We start from the raw sequence: 18425 nt of genomic DNA, 5'->3' as shown, positions 1-18425 counted from the left end.
TGAGAGCGATAATATAGTGAAGCTGAAAGCAAGGAGCGCTCTACACTACCCGCGTCAGTGCCTGACCTGCTCAAGCCGCTAAGTCTTGTTTGCTGCCCGTCATTTCATATATATGAATGAACACTACTTTTGGTGCGTTGAAAAGGAAAATGGAATAGGGTCAATACACCAAAATAGCAGTAGTTACAAAAGTTAACGTTTCCGTTTCGAGATGTTTTGTTATCTAATATTTTTCTCATAATAAATTAATGGGTTTGATGTTAGTTTTTGTTTATGATTATGAGCAGTTATAATAATTGTGATATAGTAAACAATTATAACCAAAACAAACCGTATGTGAAATTTTATTAAAAGAAATTGTTGTTGGGTGATCTGCAAACTTTCCCAACTGAAGTTTTTTAGTAGAAATTATTTTGTTTTAGGTTTATATTTATTTCATTGTGATTTTATCTTTTATAAATGATTCTATTTATCTAAATTTGCTTCTTGAAATTGCTATTTATGTCCATGTTGTAAAATTGAGGAATTGTATAATGAATCATAGATATTTTATCTCATATATACCCTTCAAAAATGTGAAACCAAAATCTAATTGAATAATCTATCACTTATTAATAGTTAAACATGGTGTTTCATTTTAAGCAGTGCATTTACTGCGACTGAATACCTGATCAAGAAAGCTGTGTACTCTCGTCTAATTAACTGCGGGTCAGTTAATATCCAATATAATTCTTCGGTCTCATATTAAATAATTAGTATCAACGATTCTTTAAAGGTCAGGAAGCTTATACCAAAAAACTATTTCTCATGATCAGTAGACAAAGGCTTGAATAGTGTGTCATTATATTTTTCCTTCAAATTTTAATTTAATTTTTTAACTATTTTCACGAATGATAGATTAAATAAAGAGGAGGAGCAGCTCTCCTTAATTATTTCGACATTTAATCACAATACCTACAAATAATTCTACTTTAAGGCGCAATTTAAAGATAAAAAAGACAATAAAGCTTTATTTGATTGCATAATTTTATTCGTTGATCTATCATTCTCCACTGGCCTCACTGGACATTTTAGTTAATAATTTCATGAGGGTCTCGAAGCGTTTCCGGATCTAGAAACAAGGATATCAGCTGTTGAAACTATAAAACTACCTTATTCCGTGTTACCTGACACTCCGAACGCATTGGCAGTAATTCCTTGGCCTCATCGATCATATTTGCGTTGCTGTTCTGTTCGATGACTTGAAGGATTATTTTATCTTCATCTCTGGTCCATTCATCACAAAATTCCTCCTCTAGCTTTATGGGCACAAGCAGTTGTTCCTGTACTGGGCTATCAGGGCAGCTCTTGGCTTTGACTTCAATTTCTTCCTGCTTCCTGTAACAGAACAGTTTATATTTAATTTAATTTAATAAAATTAAAGCTATTTATCTTACATTATGATGTTGATTTCTTCACCACCATCGACGCTTGATTCATCCTCGTCCTGGTCGTCCTCGGGAATCTCCTCATCTTCCATCGACTCTTCGTCATCCAGGAAGTCCAAACTCTCCTCATCACAGACGATCAATTCTTCCTGGCCGCTGAGCATTTCCCTGCTATTTTCAGAGCTGCCAGGGCTGAGCAGGTCGATGTTTGCCTTGATCTGCACAATAGGCTTCTGATCGACCGCCACTTCCTGTTCCTGGGGTGGCACCAATTCACAGCGTTTCGGAGGGGAGCAGTCCGAGTCGACCCTCCAGCTCTCAGAGTCCTCGTTTTCGGACTCTGGACATTTCGGAGGGCTTGACACCTGCGGATTGACGGTAGACAACGAGTTGCTGGTTCTTATACGCCTCGTTCGGGTTTTGTCCGCAGGCTCCACCGAGAGCCGCTTGATGGCTGACTGCATGTCTTCATTCAGGAAGGTCAACCTTGCCGGCTTCAATTGTCTATTGACCACCATGTAGACCTTTCCGTTTATGTACTGAAAGAAGAGTTTTTATGAATTATTTATTTATACGGATGTGAAATTTAGACGGTTGACTATATTATATTTATTTCTGAGCTTCAAATCATTGGGGGACCATCCAACAAGCACAAATCATGCAATTTAAAGCCTTTAAAACTAAATTTAAACTGTCTAAACCCATCTAAAGCGTCTAAAAACAGTCCAAATTGACTTTAATTCTGCAGATAAGAGCATGATTTTGCTTCGCTAGTAAATGTTTCATGCAAAATGGAACAAAGTAAGCTTTCTTTGTTTTCAATGGGTTGGCTGGGTCCCAATTTAGACGTCCCTTCAACCAATCCCCTAACCTCCCCTTCAACAGTATCCCTGACTTTAACTGAAAAAAGTTTAATGTTGTATTTTAAAATACCCCCTCTACTATCATTTTTTTGCAATCTTCTGCACTTTGATTTTTCTTTTTATTGAGATGAATTGATTGAGGGAACAATAAAATTGGAATTAGCTTTTACTTGAGTCTCTCCCAGTAAAGGATAAATAATTATGTAGTAAAATTTTGCTCAACAATGTAGTTTCAATTTTTTTATTTTTCAATCTTTTGAAGCATGACATTTATAAAAAATTTAAGACAAAAACATCGGAAAAGGTCAGTGATGGTAGCCAAAAAACTTAAATTCGGCTAAAATTGTCTTGAAAATCATGTATTTTGCACAAAACAACGGTTAAAAATATTTCAAGAAAAAAATCAGTCTTATTTTCATAGCCCAACTTATTTTAGCCAGTATGAAATAGGAAAGTACAATAATTATAACTGAAGCCACTAAAGCAAATAGAAACAAAGTAAATTCGTAAATTGTATTTTCCTGAGGCGTGTTACCTTTGTGCCACATGAAATGCAGTGGTTGGCTTTCGACTTGAGCATTTCATCATCCGTGTTGTCGTGGCAAGGACAGGGGCAGTTGTCTCCTCCAGCCAAATCTTTAGAATCATCAGGTGGAAGTTTCAAAATCTCATAACCTTGATCGTTAACCTCAGCACTATCATTAAAAAATTGAAGTTCTTCGAAGTTATACATCAAACTAAAAAAATACATATAACCAATCGGGAAAATTGGACATCTTGTTTGTTACCTTTCAGGTGGCTTTGAGTCAGGCAGCAGTTGCAAAAAGCAGTCTTTCAAGAGTGGGTGGCCCTTTAGCAAAGGCAGTATCACAGACTTCAGCTCTTCCTCCTTCAAGTCTGGTTTTTCAGCCAAAGTGGTCAAATGACCAAGAATAATCTTGAGCACTTGTGGCTGCTTTGAAAAGGCTACCTGAAATTAAAAAAAAAAACATGAAAGTTGATTAGCAACAGATTCAAAGTGGAGTAGTTATTTTATTTTAAAAAATGATATTACATTTTCTCAAAAATTGCAGATTTTCGAAAGAGATCTGTGTTTGGCCTCAATGTGTGCCTCGTTTTTTTAATTGCAAATTATCCTCAGGTCCTAATAAGTATGTGTGTTAAAGGATTTTGCATTAATTAAGCATTTTGGCCACCTCCTCAAATAATGAGCAGCCTGTGTTCCTGCCATGAATTATTTACCTCAGCCTTTATCAAAAAATCAGTCATGTTGGCGAGCTCCATGTGTTCCATGGCTTTGCCGCAGGCTTTAGCTTCGCATGGTTTCAAAAAGCTAAGGAATGGATCCAACAATTCGTTTTTTCCTTTGAACAGCTCGCTAACAGTCTTGAACAACTGCTGGATTCCGGCTTCTGTATTCTGTACCGGCTCCGCGTCCAGCAGAGCTTCGAAGAAGAGGTTTAAAGTCTCTTCGCCCTTCTCGCCCTCTGCCAAGAGCACCTGGTGCACTCTTCGCATGTACGCGGCTGCAATATCTGCGAAAAATGAATTAATGTGACTTCTTTAAGACAGAGGCCGCCATTACGGTTTTCTCTCTGGTCAACCGCCGCAGGGTCTTCTTGCATCAGGATCTGCAGCGTGGCTTCTACTTCTTTCATGTGTTTTCTTCTCTTTGCTAGGTTTGTCTTGCCTTTTAAGCCGGGAATCACATTCGAGCTGGCGTGCATCAACGCAGCAAGATCCTCTGCATTGTCCTAGAAGGATATTTTACTGTAGCAACTCTTAAAAAATTTAAGAAAATCACCAAAAGTAATTAATGAAAATGAGTGACTGTTTGGAACAACTGTTAAATCCCGTGTTTTCTTTTAAATTAAATTTCACCTAAGATAATAAAATAAGAAAATGCTGGAAAAACCAAAGAGAATAAGAGGAATAAATGAAAATATATTCTTTCCTCCAAGTTCAAACAAAGTTAATAATGTAAAATTCAAAATCATGTGAAAAATAATCTATCATTACACTAATTTCACTTTGTTTCGCCTTAAATGCAATGCAAAGTGTAATGGTTAAATTGTACGTGTTGAAAAATCCAATAACAAAACGTTAGTTTATTCCTTTCCCATTTTCCTCAATCTTTGTTTCCAGTTAAATGTAGTGTTTTTAAAAGCTTCGTGTCCATTTTTAAAAGCATATTGTTAAATAAATTGTACTAACTTTCTCGGTTTCAGCCGCTTGAGGATCCATTCTAAAAACTCTATCCCGATAGCTATATTTTCAAATATTTCAATAATCTACCGAACAGCGAAGGCTAAGCTAGTTCTTTGCCTGTTCGATCAGGAATCCAACCATGGAAATTCCTAATATGAGAAAAATTCAGTGAATGGAGTGGATGAAATTGAGAATTCACATTGAAAAGCTATTTACTGTGGTAAAAGCTGCAGCCAGCCAATAAGGCGACTTGGATTTTAAGGTATTACCGTCATCGAAGCAAATTTGTTGATTTCTACCCTTTTTCACATTGCTTATCATGCATTTACCTAAATATAAATATGATATTGAATTAAATCTTTTAAATATACTTTGTTATACCTTTACTAAAGGTGATGAGGGTGCGTCGAAATCATTTTCTTCCATTGGCTCATCCTCTGGACTGAATTTTACTAATATTTAATTTTTTAATGACTTATAGGTCACACAAATATTACCAGGCACACGCGGGAGATGGAGTACGCAAATGCTGGTCATCAGAAGAAAGGAACCCTTTGTCAGGTGAAACAGACTCGACTTTTTCAGGACTGGATTGAAACCTAAAATCGATGTCTGAGCACGACGACCCAGAGTCTTTCCGTCGGCGCGCATTTTTCTTTTTCTAGAAGGAAATAATATTTATTTATTTTTTTAAATTAAATTCTAATTGGTATCATACACACCGTGAGTGCGACGGTGAGGGGTTTCTTGGCCGACTTGGCCTTGCGCTGGGCGTTGTATTTTTTTAATATGGGCGTGACATGCTTCAGGGGGCTCAACTTCTTAACCGACCTGAAGGCCGGTCCCTCGGAAGGGCTCTTCCTGGGGGTCACGCAGCCCGGAGGCCACCGTGCAGCCGTGTCGGCGGGCATTGCGGAGGCGGGGGTGCCGGTCGAGGTCTGACCAGCAACGCCATTTTCTCCTGCGAGGGACGATGATCTCGCGGGGGTGACGTCGGGCGGCGTTGCCGCCATGTCGGCAGGACCTGACGCGTCGGCCGTCGACGCGCAGTGTGCCGAGAAGGTGTCGGCAGCCCGCGTCAGAGGTCGGTACCTGCGTTAATCGGGCCGAAAAGCGCGTACAGCTGACGAGGGGGGCGCATTACGTGAGGCAAGCTTCGATTTGATTGATCGAGAGAGACGCCGCGCGCTGATTGGCTGGCGGCGCAGCGGCTTGTTCGAAAACACAGCAGAGTCGCGTCCTCCTCGTGTAAATCGCTCGAGCTGAAAGTCGCCTGCTGCATTTCGCAGTCACATCTCGAGGGAAGCGCGTGTGAACGTGAGCCATCGCGTGTGCCAGAGTGTCCCGGACAGTTGTGACAGCGATTCAGACGTCGTCCGCGCGGAATTGACTCGAAAACCAGTGACACTTCTCGAGTGACTCGATGTCGACGTTCCACAGACCGAAGGTTTACCGCTCGTCGGTCGGATGCTGCATCTGCAAGGCCAAGAGCAGCAGCAGCCGCTTCACGGACAGCAAACGGTACGAGGAAGACTTCGTCGAGTGCTTTCTGCTGTCCGAGCAGCGCGGCGGAGAGATCTGCAACGCGTGCGTCCTGCTGGTAAAGCGATGGAAGAAGCTGCCGGCGGGCTCCTCGCGCAACTGGAGTCACGTCGTCGACGCCCGCAGCGGCCCCGGCACCAACAAGTCCCTGAACAAGTTCCATAAGAGGAAGCCCAAGCTGCGGGCCAACCTCGTGCTCAAGTCGACCGCGCCGAAAAAACTGCAAGATGCCATCGTCGGCAAGCGAAAGAAGCACACATATCGCAAGCAGGTTAGTTCACGCGCCAAACACCCCTCATTTCCACCCCTGAAACCGCGTAACAACCCCCGCGGCCCATCGGCATCGCCGCCCGGCACCCCCGACCGGCGACTTGGACTGAAAAATCTGCCTTTGCGTTTGAATTTGGGCCTTTTCGGCCCATTTTTCACTCGGCTTCCTGCGCCGTCCATGTGGGTCATTCACACGTTTGCGGGGTCGTCCGCCCCCGCCGCCCCGCCGTGGGGGCCCGATCGCGCCGGCCGAGCCGCCGGGCCGGTCGTCACGCCGAAATTCGGCACGTTCGGCGCCGTCAGTCGGCCGACGGAGACGCGTGAAGAGCATGCCAGCTGTCAATCACGCCGAAAGCGAAAGAGTGGGGGAGGGAGATGCTCGCCTTTCGGGTTTGAATGACCCGTTCAACCCTCGACACCCCCGCGAGCCCGGCCGACCCGTCGGCGAAGCGTCGGCCGTCTATTCCATTCATTCCCTCGCCTCGCGTCCTCTCGCAATCGGCGGCCGAATTTCGTCAAAAAATGCGAGTTCCTTCCCTTCTTATTTTCCGTATTGGCAGCCCGGAACCGTGCACCTCGGCGAAAGTGAAAGTCGCCTCGCAGGTCGTGGTCGGCATCAGGCCGATTGTCGGCCCGTCGACCGGTCCGGCCCGGCCGACGCGTGTCCTGTCCGCCTCGCGCGCGGCTCGTGCATAATTATTTATTATTAATTCATTCAGACGGAGACGCCATTTTTTGCATCTCCGAAGGTGCATCGCATCTTTCCTCGAACATGGCCGTCAAAGGGCTGCCTCTCGTCACAGAAACCCGGTTCGAATTGGCCCTCCGGCTCGCTTTCGGCACGCGTCCCCAGGGATTAACCCCGTGCGGGGGCGGCTCGGGGTCATTTTGCGCGTATCATCGTGCATATGGCATTTTGGATGGGCCGGGCATCGAGCACCGCTCCTTGCAACTTTTTCGGTGCTGTGCGCCGAGCGTACCGGTGTTACCTGACGCCGCAGGTTGCGGCCGCTCGGTCGGCCGGTTTTAACCGGTTATATTCCTCTAGGCCCAACGGTTCAAGATACCTTCCTCCTCCGCTGTGCGCATGCGCCAAAGTTCACCGACACAAAACATTCACGAGGGTGCAAAGTGCACTCAACTCTCTCTCCGTGAAAACTTTTAAAATAATTTATTTTATTCAACATTAATTTGAAAAATTTATAATCATTATTTCGTCCTGGTCCCGGTAAAATTGCGCAACTTTCAACAACCAAACGCGAATTTCCTTGTTGCAAGAAAAGGTCAACAATCAATTCGACAGTGAAAATTTGGGTGTTTGTTGAATGTTGCGCAATTTTGCCGGGACCAGGACGATTTAATTTATTTAAGAAATTGCTTCACCACTTTATATTAATTGGGTGATTGCGAAATATTTTAAATAATGTTAAGTTAGGCTATTGATAAGGTTGTTAGGTTTAATCTGAATTCAAATATTGACGTAACTGTCAGCTATTGAATAATCTTACTCGATTTCTTAAGCAAAAAATCAAAACAAGGAGTGTTTTCCCAAATTAAAAACAACGAAGATTTTATTTAACATAATATAAAGGTTTTCACAATAATTATCAAGCAAGACTGATGTTTTTATTTTCTTATCAAAGTTTTACTTAGGGGCAAAACACAGTTTTTACAAAACTAATACATAATACATACATAATAATAATCAAGCGTTAATTCATGAATTGTTAACAATATCATTTTAGGTTGATTGATACAGGGCGGTAATTGAAAATTATTTTAATTGTTGGATTAAATAAGCAGTTGATCGACAAAAAATTTGTTCTACAATTTTTAATAATCAAAAAAGGACCTTGCAACAATAAAAATTCAATATTATTTCGAATTTTCACCATAATTTACAGCGCTTGACCAAGTGACGCCTTCTCGCCACTTCTTTCTAAAAACGAGTATGCATTGTAACCTGGATTCCAAAGGTGAAACGCACCCTTACTGCACCCTCTCCCCCACAGCATCTCTAGCCTCGCACGACAGCAGTCGCAACTAAAGGTTTTCTCTCCGGCTTGGTTGAGATTCCGTGCGAGAATATTCCAGAAACTTTGATCTCATACTAAAATGACCCGCGCTACATACGGGGTAAGAATTTATCAAATTGTGTAATAATTGTATGTATCGTAAGGCGCAGCAAAGGGTGCGTTTCACCTTTGCACTGCCACCAGGCGATACAGGTTAAGATGCTAACTAGTTATTAGGAATGTAGGGGCGAGAAGAAGGCGCCATTTTGGGGGGAACTCGTTTTTTTTAAAAAAATCAGTTTCAAGTAAGGAAACTGTCCCTATCATTTTGCGAAAAGCATGCTAACTTTGCAGCCACTTTGCTAAAAATTTACAGTGTTTCCTAGGTCAATTTCGCTTCAACTGAATCCTAAGGGATGAATTCATGCATTGGCATTGGCAGCAACGATTTTCCAACGATCCTCTTAAAATGAGTGATAAAAGCATCTTTACATCCCGTAAAGAAACAGTAAGCTTCATGACTACTTGATTCTGTGCAACGATTGTAAGGGAAGATCCAGATAATGTTGAAATAGTTGGGCTATTTAGGAATAACTCAAGAGGTGCTTGAAATTTTTCCTCCAAGATTAAACAATATCATTCCATCAGTTGGAGTATCCTAATAAATTCCTGATAAAAATTTGTCGGAAAAAGGCGGAATGAACAAGATTTATCTGAATTCTATTACATTATTTTATGTTGATGTTGAAACAATTATTTTTTATCTTTATATCCGAGGATTTAGGGCATAAAATAGAGTTTATTTGCTGTGTCAGCTTTGCTTTTTGCATCTTCTAACGAGCTTTGTTCAATTTTAATTTGCCACTATGAAGTGTTGTAAAATACCAATCAATTAATTACACCCTAGTTTCAAAATTAGTTAAGGTGGCAGTCCACAAATTAAAAAGATCCAATTCTAAATGAAAACCATTTTTCGTGATGGTTGAAATTTATCTTATCTGATTTTTTCCTATTAATTTAACTCTAAAAAATTCTGCACTTCTTATTACTGGGCTGTATCACGTACCATTCTAATTTTGGACTGAATTTGCACGTTAAATGGGTATTCTTGCACGTCAAAAGGTATATTTGCACGTTGAACAGAACTTCTTGTACGTCAAATAGGCGCACTTGAATGTCTAATAGGTATTCTTGCACGTTGAACAGTGAACAGGTGTCCTCCATGGGGCTCGCCCCCCCCCCCCCCATGCCTAAACGCCCGGTGAATTTTTTTGTCCCAGCCTAGCACAGGGATTTAGTCCTAAAATGTATTTAATGACATTTAAATGAACTTAGTTTAAGTATGGAATACATTAATTAATCAAAAATGCGTCCATTCGATTTTATTCTTATGTTTGGAAAGTGAAGTTATCAAAATGAGCAATAACCTTAGAGGGTTGCATTAGCTTACCACCCGGTTTTTTCACCACTGGTTTTTAACGGTTTTTACCACTCAATTTTTACCGATTTCTTGCGTAAGAAATACAAGAAATGAATTTATTCCATTTTTCTTCAATAAAAATCTAAAATTTCGGTCGGAGTGCTCAAAATTTCCTCCACAGTGCAGACATTTTCTTTAAAATTTCCATTTTGCTGCCTCGATTTCTCCAAAAAGACAGTTATTCAAGTCGAGGTTATTATGCTAATAATTATTAAATTATTTAAAAATAAGGTTAAAACATTGCCTGCAAGAAACTGGTAAAAATTGAAAAAAACGCATTTAACCACTGCAGTGCATTTAAAAAAATGCGGGTTTTTTGCACCCCTGTACCCTTTTAATTTTAATTCCGAATAAAATTTAATGATGATTTTTGCTCTGCTGTTCTCAGGAGAATGTAACCCGGTCGACAAGCCCGGCGAGCGACCGCGAGGAATCAATCAACAGCGACCTAGAAGATGAGGAAATGGACTCAACACCGTCGTCGCCGCTGTCGAGCAGCGGCGCGGCCATGAGGGCCTCGTACCCGATGCTGGACATGACGTACTGGCGGCGCGAGCAGACGTGCTGCGGCGTCATCTTCGTCGGCCGGTACGGCGAGTTGATGGTGGACGCGCGCTACCACAAGCCGTGCCGCGGCGGACGCACCAGCGAGGCCGCAGCGGCGCCAGCGCCGACGGCGGCGGCCGGGGCCGCCCCCAAGTCGCCGCCGCCGGCCGAAGAGGGCGAAGAGACCAAGACCCTGCTCGGCAAGGACGTGGACAGCTCGTCCGACTCGGGCTACGACGACTACTCTAGCAAGGACGCCAAGGCCGTTGTGGCCGAGGCTGCGGCTGCGGCGACAGCGCCAGCGGCGCCAGAACCTGACGGGGCGCCGCCACCGGCCGCCGATTAATGACGGCACATGCGTAACTACCCCCAATTGAGCGCGGCCTTTGCCGCCGCCTTTCTACTCTTGCGTTCGTCTTCATTTCTTTATATACTAAAACGAGATACAAAATAAAACTAGACACACATCAATTCACACACTTGTGGTAGATTTAAAAAATTAAAATAAAAAAAAAACACGGGAAAAACTCGCGCAGGAGATGCCAAGCCCAAAGTTTTTCAAAGCCAGTCCCACCCCCGGCGGCCGGCCCCCGCACGTTTGCTGCAATACCCCCCAAAAAAACAAAAATTCTTCGAGACTGTGCGAAACGGCATGGGCCACGCGATTTTATCCAGAAATCCGCCCGGGCGGAGTAAAAACAACAACAAAAAAAAAAAACCTTCGCAGTAGCCCAAAACGGCGGCTGATTGTTCTCGAGGAGTGCCCGCGGAAGCGTTTGCCGCGGCATTTTTGCCGCGGCGTCCGCGCGCGCCTCCCCCAACACGTGCTAATCAAGTTGAATGTTACCCAGTGTATAATTGCGGGCTGGTGCTACTACGCAAACCAAATTTGGCCTTCCAGCTGGCATTTGAAAAACGTCTCCAGGCATGACACACAAGTACACACGCGTACACACACACACGTACACACACGGCACACAACGCGCTGGGCTGGATTGATTGATTTTACGTATTATTTTTATACTTTGAACACGTGATATTATTATTTGCATGGTTTCAACGAATTTTTAAATTAGAATGATTGCTCGGTTGGCAGAAAACCGCGTTGTTGTTCTTTCGGTGAGGAAGACGGGTCGGTTGGTTTTCATTGTTATTAATTAAGCGATGAATTAATAGTCAAAGCAAACCAAATTCCCAGGGCTGGAACGCCCGCCGCGAGCCAAGCCCCTTTATTGAAACGTGCAATATTGTCATTTTGTATCACATAAATAAATAAATTAGTATATTATTATATAAATGTAAGGAGAGAACTCGAACGCAACAAATCATGGTTATTCTGTACATGTCACTCATTGTCGCTGCGAGAGGAGATTTTAGAATCACAAACCCCAATAAAAGTAACAAACAAACAAACAAACAAACTCACAAACACAATTTTGAGACAACGCCTGACAAACACAGGACCAAAATATCTCATTTGAACAAGGACTGGAATACTTTATTTAAACTTGCTACTATGTATGATTAAAAGAAAAAATATTATAGAGCCAAAAAAGAGTAAATGCGTGAGAGGCGTTCAGGTCGACGATGTTTTTGTGTTCTTGCTAGAGACCTTAAACAGTGATGAGCGCCCTAAGAAATGCCACCCAACTCATTTTTGTATTTTTATCCTTGTTCTGCTTCCGATGCGCGTCTCTGCTCGCTAATTATAAAAATTTGAATAAACCTCGACGCTGATTAGCCGAAGCAATGCGCATGTCAGCTGTGTCAGCCAATCAGCGTCGAGCAAATCAACTATCGATAGAGACCCCAATCGGAAGCAGAACATGGGAGTTAAAAATGTGTTGTGCTGCTTTTCGGAGAGCGTTGATCTCTAATTAACGCCTCTAGTTGTCGCGATCGTTGTTTAAGAATAGTAGTACGATATTTGTATATATTGCTTTGATATCGATCAATTTTGGGCCAAACACTATGACAAAAGTTCCTGACACACGCGTGTCCTCCTACCTGAAAAATGAGATGGATGGAATTTTGACGTCGTCGAAGCCCAAAGAAAGCAATTACGCGCCTGGCTGCAAGCACTTCTGGTCCCAATTTGTTTTTCTGAACAAATCAAATTGCGTGAGAATGCCTCAATGGCTGACTTCGCCGGGGTGCCTGATCGCTTCCCGGCCATTATATAGTGTGTGGTACATTATCCTTTTTAATTGTTTGAGTTGTAGCCACGGCAAAATTGATGATCATGTAATAATTGTATTAGACCATTTTAAGTGTTGCTTGAAAAATTCCGAGAATTTTGTGGAAAATCTATCTCTTATTATGTAGTATATAGTATCTATTAACAAAATCAAACCAGAGCCGCGTGAGTGAATCTGTATGTTGCAAAGTTCCGTGGAAATAAAACTGCGACTAGGATTTTCATTGCATTTTACAACTTTTCTATAAAGAGTGAACACTCAACACACACACACACAAGATGAATCAATGAAATTTCTAAACTAGAATTACAGTATTGCGACGGGACTTCCAGGAACATTTTTAATGAAACTCTGGTGTGAACGTAGTTTGTAAATGAGTAATGAAAACAACAAATATAGATACACTGCCTCAATGAAAAACGTAGCGAGTAAAATCTTTTAGTAAAGTGTGCAAGAGCAAACGTGTTCTTAATTTATTTTCCGACCTCTTCCAATGATTCATTTTAATTTATTCCGTCCCTTAATTTGTAACCCTCTCGCCCGAGGGCCGACCCGCCCGACAAGTGGGTCGCGCCCGAGGGCGCATTTCGCGCTCGGCCCCTCGGAAAACTGACTGTGATGCCGAACCCCGCACCGACATTCTGATTGTGAGGGGCGCAACGACGCAACCAGCTATCCCCAAGAAATACATTGTAATAAGAATTACCAGCATCATCCCTCTTCCCTTTAGTAGAATTAAAATAGACAAGAGAGAGAGATATGTTGTTTCACTATTTATTATTGTTTTTAATTTTATTGAGAGATGGTACTTTAATAAATTTTAAGACATCAATTGCGTCTGTGTGTGGATGTATTTTGTTTTTTCTAGAATTCAATAAAATGTAGTAAACTGTACTTAAAGGAATTCCATTTTATTTCACTCAAAACCCTTCTTCAAAACTTCAAAGGCAAACTCGCTTGCACAGAGAAAAGCTCCAATAATTTTTAGTCAACGAGAAACGCAGATGCTGCAGCTTTTTATTATTTTAAGGGCGGCGAGGCTACACTGACTGGCCTTCTTTTTTCGTCTTTTATTCTCAGAATTTTGCCTGAAAAAGGTGACAAAAGGAACATACCTCACAAAGCTTTCAGAGAAGCAAGGGGCAAAAATAAAAAATAATTTGTGTAGCAATTCAACTGTCACGATTTTCTTGAAATATTTCTTCCCTTCGAAGCAGAATAAAGCTTTAGGCAAGGACTATGTAAACATTTTTGGTTGTTTTTAACCATTTAGTTAAGTTTTGGGCATTCAAACTTCAAAAGCAAACTCGCTTGCACAGAAATGCTCGAAAAATTTTTAGTCAAGAGAAACGCAACGCAGATGCTGCAGCTTTTTATTATTTTAAGGGCGGCGAGGCTACTGACCATCATTTTTCGTCTTTTATTCTCAGAATTCGGCCTGAAAAAGGTGAAAAAAGGAACATAACTCACAAAGCTTTCAGAGAAGCAAAGGGGAAAAATAAAAAAAATAAAAATAATTCGTGTAGCAATTATTCAACTGTCACGATTTTCTTGAAACATTTCTTCCCTTCGAAACAGAATAAAGCTTTTCATCCCTCTTACTGCTTTAGGCAAGGACTATGTAAACATTTTTGGTTGTTTTAACCATTTAGTTAGTTTTGGGCATTCAAACTTCAACAGGAAATTCGCTTGCACAGAAAAGCACCAAGAATTTTTAGTCAAGAGAAACGCAGATGCTGCAGCTTTTTATTATTTTAAGGGCGGCGAGGCTACACTGACTGACCTTCATTTTTCGTCTTTCATTCATAGAATTCGGCCTGAAAAAGGCTATTGAGAAAAGAATGCTCCAGTGAGCTAGTTTCTCCGCTTTTCCCCCAACAAGACAAACAACCTGCAGGTAAACGACGACCGTGACCATGACCATCGCAATGTTCTCTTGTGAGCTACGTGGAAATAAATCATAATCGACAAAAGATTAAGGGGGGCAGCAGAGGGCAGGGGATAAGCCGAGAACAATTCGCTCTTGGGAGGCAGGTGATCAGGTGCATCCCTTAGAATTCGGCTGTAAACAGGTGACAAAAGGAACATAATAATATACCTCACAAAGCTTTCAGAGAAGCAAGGGGGAAAATAATTTGTGTAGCAATTCACCTGTCATGATTTTCTTAAAATATTTCTTCCCTTCGAAGCATAATAAAGAAAGCTTTTCATCCCTCTTTTACTGCTTTAGGCAAGGACTATGTGTACACATTTTTGTCACAATAAGGTCAGATGTGTTGCAATGTCATTGTGTTTAGGGGAGTAAGTTGAAAGACGCTTCCAAGCTTATGTTTAATGGTTTTATTTCGTTTTTCAACTACTATACAATTTTCTTTACAGTAATAATTTTTTCCCTCAATTTCCGAGACAAAATCGAGTCTTTCATTTTGTGATTCGGGAAAACTGCAGACCTGGGAATTTTATTCGGAACTGTCAAGAAGTGTGTTTTCGTAATTGAAAAATTAATTCGCGAGCAAAATGCCCAGGTCTGCGGTGATCAATCTGAACAGTTTAATAATAATAATACACAAGAGACATAGACGAATTTCTCTCATCCCTTCATTGTATGAATCGTTTTGGGGGGAAACACCTTGTTTGTTTGCTTCTTCTTCCTCGTGTCTGTCATGTAAGTGAGTGAGTTACTTTTATACATAATATATGTTTGTTGATTTGGAACGCGTGTAGTCTAGTAATTCTTCCCTTCGTTTAATTAAAACATACACAAGTGGAGTGGCTTGTCACTTTTCTTCACACTTAATCGTGTCGTTTATTTACAGAGAAAGAGAGAATAATATAGTGCCACTGACCGTATTTTTCCGTAAATATATTTATACGCTTTGTGCCTCAAACGTTGAGCTTTTTAAGTGTATTCTTTGATGAGAGCGGCTTCAGTTTCATCTTTGCTATAGATTTTTCTTTCTTAATACGCAGGCATGAATAAAAAATCGCCGCTGCCGAAAAACTCTTTGAATAGACTCTTTCCCAAATCCAATATAGGCGTACGACTATAATCTCACAATCAAAATTCGAAATTTCAACGTGCTGATAACGATTTTTCACATTTTGGGCCCCCAGCGCAGACAGTGAGACTCGACCTTGAGCTTGAGAGGAAATAATTTCAACACAGCAATAAATAAAGTGAAAAAGGGCAAAGAAATAACATTGTGAAATCGTTTCGTAAGGTTTCAAAATTTAACCTTAGCTCATGACATAATTTTAGGTTGAGAAATTTATTGCAGAAGAAAAAACGCAATATTTATTGTAAGTTTTCTTTATCAAATAATCCGGAATTGACAGCTAATATTTAAAATTAAAAACCAGGCTCAAAGTGGAGTCTCAACAACTGGGATGGGGGCCATTTACAAAAAAAGCTGCGACAAAAACACACTGCCTGCTGATGAGACGTGTCACACTCTTTCTCTCTTGAACCAAAATATCATTTATACACTTTTTACACGAATTTCGTCGAATACAAAAAACATCGTTTCTCTCTACAGATTAACGCATAGTAATTGGCACAAAAAAAGTCACTGGCGGCGCCCCTGCGTTCTCGGCGAGAACCAAGAAGCTGTGGCATTCCGTTCAACTTGGGGCAGCCGCCGATGAGAGTAAATATACAAGAATGCGATAATACAGAGTAGAAAAGCAGTCGACAAGGAATTTTGGTTGCTTGTGCCTCCGTCCAAACAACAAAATCGCTGCTTCGGGAACAAAAATCGGGTTTGGAACAACAACAACAACTGCGCTGGATATTGCACAAAGTTTGGCAGATTTGAGCAGCACTAAACTTTTACTCTCTTCTTAAGACAAAAACAAAGAAAAAAAGTACAGTAAAGTTATGTAATATCTTGCGTTGGAGTCTCACAGCGTAATAAATCAAATAGCAAAATGGTTAATCATCACAAAACCGATACACTTTCTTTGTGCAGTCCGTGTGGAATATTATAAAATAAAAAAAAGTCGAAAGGTAATCATAAATATCACACACCACTCGTACTTTGTGTTTTCGATTCATTCGCGTGTACTGTTTAATCATTTCACTAGTTCACCGCTTAATTGGAAATCAGTAAAATATGGTTAATCAAATCTGGGGGCAGGAAAACAAACAGACAGTTAAGTACTTGAGCAACCACACGTAAAACTATTTAATTAATAAATAATTGGAACTTTTTTCGAATGTCAGAGAGATTGCAAATAAAATTAAGTCTAGCTCTACTAATTAATCTGGAAAGTATGGCAATTTTCGCTGGTTCTCAATCGTGATTGTGGGCCTTTCGAGGAATATCATTCGATTATTTAATTAAAATATGACTAAGTTCAACATTCGGTACATCACACAATAATGCTCTGAGATTATGTAAAAAAGAACAGAACCGCTTTTCGTAGCACACCTACAAAAGAAAATTAAAATGGCTGGAAGAAAAAGTCGGAGGCTGACCCAAAAAATTAATAAAATAATCCCATAAAACTTGGGGTTGGAATAAAACCTTAATTTTGAGTTTTTTTTGTCAGCCTCCAGGTATCAGAGAGGAAGCAGAGAGGGGGAGGGTGTCTGGCCGCCGCGGCAGCTTTTTACAAAACTGATTTTAACTGCGGTGCCGCCTCGGGCCAAACCCTTTCGTTAAATTAATTGCAAAAGGATCAGATCACCGTCGTCAAGGGAAAAATGAGATAAAAAGCAGTCCACGGAAAACAATAAAAATCGAGATTCCGGTTCTCCAGGGGGGGGGGGGGGTCACTGTGCGCGTTCAACCGAAAGTCCGACGGTCCAGAGGGGGCGCGAGAACCCAGCTTCAGGGAGGGTTTTAGGGGTGAAACGAACGCATGCACACCGAATTTTTGTTAACGCTACGACTGGAGGATCCTCAGAGCGGCTGGCACGTGGAGCTGGCGTGGTGGAGCGACGTCTGGGAGGCTGTGAGGGAGGGCGGGGGCGGGGCCGGCTGGGCGTCGTCGGGGCATCACGTGTTGATCGCGGTGGCGATCTCGCCGTGGATGCCGGCCAGCTCCTGCAGCCGCGTCGCCAGCTGCCTGTTCAGCGTGTCGAGCACCCGCCGCTGCGACTCTTGCGCCATCAGCGCCGCCTCCAGCTGCGCCTGCGAGTTCTGCAGCGCCAGCTGCAGCGTCGCGTTTTCCTCCTGCAGCGCCTGCACAGTTAGACAAAATTAGAATCAGTTATTTAGACAAAAACAATGTCAAATTATTCCTGTTTTTTTTACAACTGGTTTTTAAAAATTTCTCGAGCAATAAATGCAATTAATTAATTTTTTCATTTTTCCCAAGTGAAAATATAAAATTATTTGCCGTTGGAGTGGTCAAAATTTCCTCTACTGTGCAGATTTTTTCTTTAAAACCACCTTTTTCTGTTTCAATTTCTCTCTGACAATTTTTTCAAGTCAAGGTCATGAGCAAATAATTAGAAAATTATTAAAAACAGAGGTGAAAAACATTTCCTGCCACAAACTGGCAAAAATTGAAAAACAACTGTTTCTACCACTGCACTGTATGTTTTAAAACTTAGGAATTTTGCAACCTTAATTTTTCCAGAATTTACTTTGAATTAAATGGAACGAAAGGATTTTTTATGGTTTATTTTGGTGTCATTATATGCGACAAGAAGAAAACATAAGGAATAATATTTTATTAAATTATAACTGTGTGCAAATAAGGATTTTAATGCTCATTCTTGCTTTGGTTTGGCGGCTAGAGAGAGGGTTAGATAATTCTTATCACAGAAGAGGAAATAACAGAAATTAATTGCGGTTTATCAATGAGTGATAGGTCAGTTGTTTACAAATTTAATAATGAAAAAAGAGAGTCTTATGAAAATATGTCTG

At 41.3% G+C, this 18425-nt stretch overlaps 3 protein-coding genes across 5 annotated transcripts in view; 1 reads left to right on the top strand and 2 right to left on the bottom strand.

The window, feature by feature from the left end:
• Positions 1–1007: 1007 nt before the first annotated feature.
• LOC135942266 (uncharacterized) lies at positions 1008–5666 on the bottom strand. Its single transcript, XM_065488284.1, has 10 exons — positions 5221–5666; positions 4996–5159; positions 4880–4940; positions 3876–4044; positions 3533–3825; positions 3079–3260; positions 2826–3027; positions 1437–1966; positions 1167–1377; positions 1008–1111 (listed from the first exon to the last, which is right to left on the bottom strand). The coding sequence occupies exons 1-10, from the start codon at positions 5509–5511 to the stop codon at positions 1043–1045; spliced, it is 2172 nt and encodes a 723-aa protein (XP_065344356.1). The 5' UTR covers positions 5512–5666; the 3' UTR covers positions 1008–1042.
• Positions 5667–5749: 83 nt separating this feature from the next.
• On the top strand, positions 5750–13443 carry LOC135942267 (SIN3-HDAC complex-associated factor). The gene is made up of 2 exons (XM_065488285.1): positions 5750–6311; positions 10194–13443. The coding sequence occupies exons 1-2, from the start codon at positions 5922–5924 to the stop codon at positions 10695–10697; spliced, it is 894 nt and encodes a 297-aa protein (XP_065344357.1). The 5' UTR covers positions 5750–5921; the 3' UTR covers positions 10698–13443.
• Positions 13444–14874: 1431 nt separating this feature from the next.
• Positions 14875–18425, bottom strand: part of homer (protein) — a 78816-nt gene continuing 75265 nt past the window's right edge. For all 3 annotated transcript variants that reach the window (XM_065487854.1, XM_065487852.1, XM_065487853.1), the window contains one exon: positions 14875–17735. In XM_065487854.1, coding sequence (XP_065343926.1) covers positions 17550–17735 — 186 coding nt within the window. In that variant the 3' untranslated portion in view covers positions 14875–17549. The remainder of the gene's footprint in view (positions 17736–18425) is intronic.

Source organism: Cloeon dipterum, chromosome 4 (genome assembly GCF_949628265.1).
Source record: "Cloeon dipterum chromosome 4, ieCloDipt1.1, whole genome shotgun sequence".
Lineage (NCBI taxonomy): Eukaryota > Metazoa > Arthropoda > Insecta > Ephemeroptera > Baetidae > Cloeon > Cloeon dipterum.
The sequence above is the reverse complement of the archived record's forward strand: the minus strand, read 5'-3'. Positions and strand labels throughout refer to the sequence as shown.

Excerpts from the sequence above, each read along its gene's own strand:
- LOC135942266 (XM_065488284.1), bottom strand. The coding sequence starts at position 5,511 with ATGGCGGCAACGCCGCCCGACGTCACCCCCGCGAGATCATCGTCCCTC. Across the intron at positions 3,826-3,875 it reads GGTTGACCAGAGAGAAAACC|ATATTGCAGCCGCGTACATG; the intron begins GTAATGGCGGCC and ends CATTTTTCGCAG. Across the intron at positions 3,028-3,078 it reads GACTCAAAGCCACCTGAAAG|TTTGATGTATAACTTCGAAG; the intron begins GTAACAAACAAG and ends GTATTTTTTTAG.
- LOC135942267 (XM_065488285.1), top strand. The coding sequence starts at position 5,922 with ATGTCGACGTTCCACAGACCGAAGGTTTACCGCTCGTCGGTCGGATGC. Across the intron at positions 6,312-10,193 it reads AGCACACATATCGCAAGCAG|GAGAATGTAACCCGGTCGAC; the intron begins GTTAGTTCACGC and ends TGCTGTTCTCAG.